The sequence below is a fragment of the Lingula anatina genome, chromosome 1 (genome assembly GCF_051362555.1).
Source record: "Lingula anatina isolate TDL-2025a chromosome 1, LinAna3.0, whole genome shotgun sequence".
In the NCBI taxonomy this organism is placed as follows: domain Eukaryota; kingdom Metazoa; phylum Brachiopoda; class Lingulata; order Lingulida; family Lingulidae; genus Lingula; species Lingula anatina.
The window spans coordinates 36,378,322-36,387,815 of NC_141767.1; the positions used below are offsets into that span (position 1 = coordinate 36,378,322).

General features: G+C 35.7%; 1 protein-coding gene across 3 annotated transcripts; it reads right to left on the reverse strand.

Moving 5' to 3' along the window:
• Nucleotides 1-2,929: 2,929 nt before the first annotated feature.
• Nucleotides 2,930-9,467, reverse strand: LOC106164403 (lipopolysaccharide-induced tumor necrosis factor-alpha factor). 3 transcript variants are annotated; one of them, XM_013542316.2, is made up of 4 exons: nt 9,361-9,467; nt 6,817-7,059; nt 5,550-5,742; nt 2,930-4,977 (listed from the first exon to the last, which is right to left on the reverse strand). In XM_013542316.2, exons 2-4 carry the CDS (start codon nt 7,031-7,033, stop codon nt 4,869-4,871), a joined length of 519 nt encoding a protein of 172 aa, XP_013397770.1. In that variant the 5' UTR covers nt 7,034-7,059; nt 9,361-9,467; the 3' UTR covers nt 2,930-4,868. The 3 variants fall into 3 exon arrangements, with proteins under 3 accessions (XP_013397770.1, XP_013397761.1, XP_013397753.1); XM_013542307.2 differs by having other exon boundaries at nt 6,772-7,059; XM_013542299.2 differs by having other exon boundaries at nt 6,757-7,059.
• Nucleotides 9,468-9,494: the final 27 nt, after the last annotated feature.

Sequence of the window (9,494 nt, forward strand, 5' to 3'; positions counted from 1 at the left end):
GTTCCAGGTGTTCAAATTTCATGAAATAATGTCATTTTTGACCACAAGTTGTCTGCTTTGCCAAGCCTAATGAATTATTTTTCCGGAGTTCAAAATTTATTATCCATTACCGTACTGCACATTTTGCTTTCACCACCAATATGTATTTTTTGATACAGCGTAACTTTAGAGATAAAAGGGAAGCAAAATTTGCAAAGTTCAGTTCATAGTGAAAAGTAGGTCAAAGGTCAATTTTAAGGTCACATTAAGATTGCCAGTATATGACTTCCTATTCAAGTTCAATAGTAACTTTGGACCTATCTCTGCCAGTTTTGGAGATAAAAGGGAAGCAAAATTTGCAAAGTCCAGTTCATGGTGAAAAGTAGGTCAAAGGTCAATTTTAAGGTCACATTTAGATTGCCAGTATATGACTTCCCATTCAAGTTCAATAGTAACTATGGACCTATCTCTGCCAGTTTTGGAGATAAAAGGGAAGCAAAATTTGCAAAGTTCAGTTCATGGTGAAAAGTAGGTCAAAGGTCAATTTTACGGTCACATTTAGATTGCCAGTATATGACTTCCTATTCAAGTTCAATAGTAACCATGGACCTATCTCTGCCCGTTTTGGGGATAAAAGGGAAGCAAAATTTGCAAAGTTCAGTTCATGGTGAAAAGTAGGTCAAAGGTCAATTTTAAGGTCACATTTAGATTGCCAGTATATGACTTCCCATTCAAGTTCAATAGAAACTATGGACCTATCTCTGCCAGTTTTGGAGATAAAAGGGAAGCAAAATTTGCAAAGTTCAGTTCATGGTGAAAAGTAGGTCAAAGGTCAATTTTAAGGTCACATTTAGATTGCCAGTATATGACTTCCCATTCAACTTCAATAGTAACTATGGACTTATCTCTGCCAGTTTTGGAGATAAAAGGGAAGCAAAATTTGCAAAGTTCAGTTCATGGTGAAAAGTAGGTCAAAGGTCAATTTCAAGGTCACATTTGGATTGCCAGTATATGACTTCCTATTCAAGTTCAATAGTAACTATGGACCTATCTCTGCCAGTTTTGGAGATAAAAGGGAAGCAAAATTTGCAAAGTTCAGTTCATGGTGAAAAGTAGGTCAAAGGTCAATTTCAAGGTCACAGTAAGATTGCCACTATATGACTTCCTATTCAACTTCAATAGTAACTATGGACCTATCTCTGCCAGTTTTGGAGATATAAGGGACTAATTGTTATAATTTTGGAGTTACCATAATGTGCCATAAATTTCCTACAGAAAAAAATTAATTAAAATAAAGAAAACATCACTTTGGTCAAAATTCTTAAAATAAGAGGTGCTCTGAAGTTCCAGAAGTTCAAATTTGATTAAATAATGTCATTTTTGACCACAAGTTGTCTGCTTTGCCAAGCCTTTTGTATTATTTTTCCAGAGTTCAAAATTTATTATCCATTACCGTACTGCACATTTTGCTTTCACCACCAATATGTACTTTTTTATACAGCGTAACTTGAAAACCGTATGGAATACAAAAAAACGGAGACCACCTCCAGTGTTGGGCTTTACATGCTCTACAAAATGCAAAAAAGAATGGGTCTCTAGCATTAACGGTTCCCAAATTAGAGACAGTTTTCAGTTTAGGTACTTTATGGCCGCTACTCCCGTGAAAATGCACCGATTGACCCCAAATTCACGGAGATGAAAGATGACCCGAAGGGTAACACTTTCCAATAATATCATTGGTAAAGTCTATGTGGTGTCTGAATAACAGGGCAAAAAAATTTTTTTTCGTAAAAAATTTCATTTTTTTGAAAATTTTGGCCTGTTTGACCTTGAAATAAAGGTCAAAGGTCAATTCCAAGGGCATATTTGAAATCTACACATATGACTTTTGGAAAGCTGTCTGTAGAAATTTTTCCCATAACTCCTTCCGTAGGGTAGATAATTAGCATTTAATTTTGCCATTTTTAGACAAGGGTGCATTGCAATGAGTGCCACACCTAGACCCCAATACCGACAAAGCCCAAATTTTACGTGGAACGAGTTGAGATTATAGGTGACCTAAATCCAAGAGATGGGTACAGGGGCCCTTACCGTCTAGGAGGAGAAGCGGTAACGGTGACTTGGCGGCGGAGCCGCAGGAGCCGGCGGAGCCGGCTGAGCCGCAGGAGCCGGCGGAACATACGGGTCGGGACTAAAACCATGGGTACCGCCAGCGCCTACGCTGGTGGTACAATAAATGGGCTTGCTCTCATATTCAGATGCTTTTAATGTGCAGATTAAGTCATTGGGCTACATCCAAAGCTGTGATAGTTACTAAAGACCTGTTCATGGTTTAGCAAAAAGATTAAATGTTACATGATTCAATTGAAATCTCACCCAAAAAACACTGGAGACGGCCTTAGGGATGTTGGACATGTTCCTTCACAAAAACGGTCCAATTTACCAATGCCTAGGTGGCAGGTTTCTGCATTTTTGGTGTCAGACAGACCTTTTTCACTTTTATGCTCAAATGATATTGAACAACTCATACCCTTAAATGTTGCTTGTGTTATGCACATTCCCCCTTCAGGCACTCAACCTCAATTATGACCCTGTCTTGTGTTTGTATACTGCAATTTCAAATCTTCCTGGGAGAAAAAAGTCTCACTTTATGACAAGAAAGTTTGGATGTTTTTTTTTTACGAAAGAAATACTATTTTTATATAATTGGCATAGAATATAGTGTTATATTGGGGGATTTATGTGATAAAACTAAATACCGACTTTCCTGACATAATCAAAAGCCGCATTATCTACCTGTGACGTCCCTGCCCCATTGTTGCATGATGTTGCAAGCACCCACTTAAGTGGATACCACTTTATTGAGGTCAGCAAAACAACATTCTGACCTCAGCCACAGTTGATAATTGTATAATATCACATGCAGATAACAATCAGGCAAGGCAGCAAACAATAGCTCAAACATTCATTTATTCTATAAGTATTATTTCTTTTTAAGTAAATACATGGATAGATAAAACATTCACACTTATGTGTTGCACTTTTGGAACCTCTAAAAGCTACACAATGATGTGGTCAATAAAAATCCATTTACAAATAACTAATATTGAGAAGTAAACAAATGCTAAAGATCATTAATCCAAATTTGTTCATTTCAATTGTTCTGTAAAAAATATATAGAGGATATGTGGCCCATTTTCACAAAATTTAATTAGCCTCCAAGTTTCAGTCAATGTGCAGTAAATTATTTAATCTTAAAATACAATCCATACCAATATAATGTATAACTGAGAAGGTACATAAAAAATGACAACACCAGGAAGTTCCAAAACACTACCTGATAAGATCTAGGTACTTCCACCAGAGAGTTCTTGGATAGCATACTTATATATACTACAGTAATAATCAAATAACTTATTATTTGATTAAATTTTTATATTATTTGATTTGCATGTACAACAGTCTAGATAGACCACATACAATGTTAACACAGTTGATGACACTTTCAGCCTATCCTGTACAAATGTGTGTCAAAGGCAGTCTATTTAATGATGAAACCAAAACATGCAGCCCACAACATATATTACATTACAAGAGAAAATTTCAAGGCAAAGTCTATTACCCATAGTTTTTTTCTACTGAACTTCCATTTTCACACCCACAAACTGCCCTGACAACACTATTTGTAATTATATGATGCTGAAATGATTTTCCACAGGACATGTAAAAATATTTTTATCTTGGTTTAAAAACGAATTACCACGGACCCCTTGCTTATGATAATTCTTTGTCAAATGACAAATTGAAAGACTACAGCAACAGCATTTTCCTGGAGGGGTAAATATTAATGTCAATTCTAAATACTCTTAGTGACAATTTTGTAAAAGCTTTAAAACTGGAATGGAATGTTTCTATTACCCCCTTTTTCTCAAACCTATGCAATGCCAGTTGGTTTTGCCCTGTCATAATTTTCTTGGTTTGTAGCTGCATGTAAGCAAAAAACAAAGCCTCTAGAACAAGCATTACAAGTGACTCTGTAAATGTATCAAGACCATTGCAAATCAGACCCATGTCGATGACCAAATAAATTTTCAAAATGCCATATGCAAGTTATTAGTAAGATGTTCCTTTCTAGCAAGCTTGTCTTTCCTTTTTCAGTTTGCCTCTTGCATAATAATAATTATAATATTATAAATATAATATTTACATGAAGGGAGGTACAACAGACTCTTAAATAGTTATATAGATCCTTATCATCACCATGGACAGATGTCATAATCATTCTAAACATTTCAAATTCTACAGAAAATATTTACATAAGCTTCTGCTTACTTCCCAGGAGCCCTAATCAGTCTGATGAAAAATGATAACTGTTTATAGTATAGTGGTGTATGACAACTGAAATCTACCCATGCCCACATTTTTATGGGTTTCAGGATGAAGACTGCTCCTTTTACAACATTTCCCTAACTCCACCTTCATAGCTTAAAAATTAGGTGTAGAAAATGAAAAATTTTGATTGATTTATTATATTTAAAAGTTTCATAGTGTAGGATTTTTGGTTCATCATGAAGTGTTAAATGTTTTTTTACATTAATTCATTGCATTTATCTGCTAAATATGACCAAAGAGTATAACATGTCCTCTGATAAGTTCAACAAGTAATTTATGTATTTCAGGTGTGTTTCAAATCCTACACTTTGTCACTTAAAAACAACACAAAGGTCTGCTTCATAAAAGTGATAATTTTATAAATCCTTTATATCATATGGCATATGCAACTGACAGGTGATGAGTAGCACAGAGGGGTTTTGTTTAGATCATATACAAGAAGGCTACAAGGATTTCCATTTTCCTTTTGGTATTTGGCTGTCTGTAGGTCTTGTTGTCTACAGCCTGTGATAGGTGCCCAGTGTACGGTTGCAGTTGGGGCAGGAATGGGTGGCGTCCTGCATATCATCAATACAGAATGGGATCAGACAGCAACCAAGCCAGCAACTGAAATATAAAGAAAATATGCCAGGTGAAAATACAAACTAAAATTAGAAATACAAATTATGTAAAACTTAAATTACACAATCTTTTCAATTGGGGGGAAATTGGGAATTTTACAGATGCTGTATTTGTTAAGTCATAATTTCTTAAGATTAGAATTTTTGAGTGGCATCAACAAAATTAAATGCAGGCTACTTGATAGTTCTTTTCTACCTAGTTAAAGCACCACAAAAGCTATACAGAAATATAATTTTGTGATTATAAGATTATGTATCTGAAAGATTGATAATTTTTGCCCACTAAAATGATCAAGCAATAACCATATTTATACAAGCAATTGAAATATGGAGAATATATGCATGATCTATAAAAACCATGAGTATGAAAAAAATATAAATTTTCATTTCATATAATTTGTTTATCTATTTATTAGTTAATTTATTCATTCAATTTTCAAGGATGGATGGCTTGGTGAAATAAAACAAAAACCAGCTATAGGAAGGTAGACTTAAAATAATGACAAAGACACAAAAGCAATTACTAAAAGGAGACACCTCTTAACCACAAATCCTTACCCAAAGATACAGATAAGTCCAGCAATGAGCCAGGTCAGTCCACCAGAGTGATAGTTGACAGACGTAGTGATATGTGCCTGGCAGTAGGGACACTGCATAGAGCGGGAGCGTGGTCCAAAGCTGGTTTGCGCCACTATCACAGTGGTGGTAGGGGGTTGACTGGCTATAACAGTGGTGGTCTGGGTGCTGTAACCTGGTTAATAAAGAAGTGCAAACTTTTGTCAACAGATAACATGAGATCCGTAGGTGTATATGTCATGCTTATTTTTATGTGATAAATTAAAACTTGGTTTACAAAAATCCGGTTAATATTTGAAGTGCAGTGCTAAGTACAAAAATATTTCTTGCTTGAATACTTATAATTAAGCCATAAAGTCAAAAATCAAAGTTGCTGTTTCAAACTTTAAGACAACATCTGATATCATAGTATATATACATCCTTAAAATTTCTTTGAAATTATCTTTCTCTACAAAACTGATTACAAATCAGCGGTTAGAAGGTTATAGTTAGAACAAATCTTCTTCTTGCTGCATAGCAATATAGGTTTGTATGCGCTAATCTTTTTAAATCTGGGGATTTTTCCAACAACTATAAAGCAAAACAAATAGGCTTTTATGAAGTTGCTCAAGCAAGGCTGAAATATCTACACTTCAAATCACACACACACACACACACACACACACACACACTGATTGGCAGCACTTGCACCCTCTTCCAAAAGCCTTTAGCAACTATTTTTTAAAGCATTTGTGAATGGGAATCATCCTAGATAGCCTAGTAAATACTTAATAGAACTCATCCAAGATAGTCTATAGTCTCATGCCTTAACATAAAATTAAGCAGGATTTTGCATGATCATCATGTTTTGTGTGCTACTTTGGTATTGCTTACTAGGCATTCTTGAAAAGGTATTGCTTAATAGGCATTCTTGAAAATAGTTTCACCCCAGGTTAAGCTCTTCTCCTGCAGATTCTCATACGTATTTTTGTCTCACATGTCACAAGGTGCCAACAACCTTGTTTTAGGTTACCTTGAATGACTTCCTTCAGTGAATGCTTTGAGAAAGTGTGTACAGAGTGTGAAGCAAACCAACAATTTCAATTTGAACTACATCCGGACCCCTCTATGTTCAAACAAAAAAATTATCTGTCCTATTATGAAAAAAACCCAATAAGCCCAAGTTAGTGCAAGAAAAGCAAGTACTACCTGCAGGATACCCACCACCTTGCTGGGGATATGCTCCTTGGGGAGGGGGTCCGTACCCACCTGGTTGACCAGGGGGAGGCTGATAACCTGGCTGGCCCTGGGGATAGCCCCCTTGGGCAGGAGGATACCCCCCTGGTTGTCCCTGGGGATATCCTCCTGGGGGAGGGTATTGAGATTTTGGTGGCTCATATTGAGGGGGTGGCTCCACTGGGTATCCCCCTGCCCCTGGGGGAGGGGGGTGTTGTCCTGGTTGGGGATAGGGTGGTTGCTGTTCCATGCTTCTGTTTTAACTTGCCCTTTTATCTGAAATAAAAAAACATGGAATTTACTTTTAAATATAAAAACCAGGGTTTCAATTAGATTATGAACTCAAGATTTTTTGAACTCCAAGTACAATATAAGACCATCTGAGCTTGTGTGTTAGAATGGGATTAAAATTCAACTTATCTAGTCTAAAGGCCATGGGAATAGTACAAACAGAAACCCTGAAAACAAATGCTAATCTTTGTTTAAAAAAGACGCCAAACTTTGATATGATCACTTAAAAATTTGTTTATAAATGAGTCTTACAAATCCTGTTTATTCTGTAAACAAACATCCAACTTTCTACAGCTGACTTTCTTTGAGATCAATATTATTTTTTTTTTTAATGATTCTTATCTTTGCATTGTTTCCTTCCATGTGCTGCAATATTTACATGCCATAACTACTAACATCCTTATCAAACGAGTCAACAAAACATGTCTATGTAATACCTGTACACTGTGACCGTGTTGCCCACACAGGATGCTTTGACACAATGCATTCTCTTCAATATCAATTAGATTGGACAAAATATACCCGTTTTAAGCCTGGGGATTTTAGACTACCCTTCCAACAGTTGTTTGGAAATAATTGTCAAAACTTGGCACAACTCCTTCCATATATAATTCTGATTGTAACAGTGATCTAAAGATTATCCTGCTGAATCTAGACACTGCCTGACCTGCAGTTAAATGTGGACCAATTAACTGAGACCTAGTATATATTAAATAGATTGAATAGACCTTAAAATTAACATGATAACCAAAAAGTTTTGCAAAATCCATGTATATATCACTTTTTTAGGGAATTGATAGCTTTTACCAAGAATGTGTCCATTTTAGCTAACTTTTTCAGGTGTGTTAACTGTATGGTTCAGGCATGCAAATGTAGAGGGGGGGGAACAAACTAGAAGAGATAGTAGGTACAGCAAGTGATGTGATTGGAGCAGGGCTCCGTATCTTGAAAGGTTCGCTATGTTGCGCACGTGCGTTAGTGTCTTGATTCCATAACCGATTCTATTTTGAGATACGGGGCCATGGAATCGAGACACTTGCGCACGTGCGCAACATAGCGAACCTTTCAAGATACGGAGACCAGATCTTGACCCTTTTGAACCCATTTATCTTAAGAGTGAAGTGAATAAAACAGACTCCATCATGTGTGATTATTTCCGTCCTGCTGACTTTTTTTATTTTTTACCTAGCAACTCCAAACTACTAGTTTTTAAGGGTAGTAAACATTTTTTATGTAGCTTATATCCTTGAGCTGTATCCCTCTCAATGTCTTAGACTTTTTTCCATATAACTTTTATTTTTTAATACAACCACATTTTTACAGAGCATTTGATTCCCAACAGTGAGAGTGTGCGTGCGTGCATGCATGTGTGTGTGTGTGTGTGTGTGCATATACATTAGGATAAATAAACTTTTAGCTTATCTAATCTTATATCTGATAGCACTATAGTAGTTGTTCTGACTGACTTCTCTACAACAAATGTTTATTCAAGATATTTTCCTATGGCCTCACTGATAAGAATGCCCGTTATGGACTTTTCAATGTATATCAAATGACTACAATGATCATATTAAAATTGTCTTTTTTTAACAGCAAGTTATTGCCTGACTATTACAATATTGCCAACTTAAATCTTGTTACATCTGCCAATCAAATAAAAAAAATATATATATTTTTTTTAAGTGTTGCGCAATGGCAAAAGGGTGTTAACTATATCATTTAGTGGACAAAAATGAATGAAATATACAGTGTACATTAAATGTAAATATCTTCTTATTTTTTGTTTGCTTGCTTTGTTAATAGGCAAGGAACATATTAGGCCTGGGTGTTTTACATTCGTGTTGGCCATTTCATTAACTAAACATGATTCAAACAACATTAGCATTCTACCAAATGGTTCAGATTTTACAGGGTATATGCATATCCTGTATAACGTAATACACGTATATATACACAGATAACGTTACACACAGATGCTAGGCTTTAAAGTACTCTTACAACGCAGAGTAATTCTAAAGTAGTCACTCTACGACAGATTTATAACGACGGCGAGTATATGGGTCACGCTGTGCTATACGTTCACTTAATTTACAAAATCGTTTTTTATTTAACCATCCCCACCCAGCCAGGTAAACATTCCTCAAGCAGGAATTAAGGTACCTCACGTCTTTATCACTAATATCGCATAACTTTATACATTCTGTGGTCTTGTGAAGATTGACCAGAAGTGTGGTATATATTTTTAAATATGATCCTTACAGTGTTATTGAAAATTATAATACTTACTTGTCTTATGAAAATTCGAAGTGCTCGATCACGTCTCGTCAACAAGATATTTGGTTCTTATCGAAGGTCTGACGTCAATACACGTTCACTATACAAAATAGTTCGTAAAAATATGTTTGTATTCATGACAGACC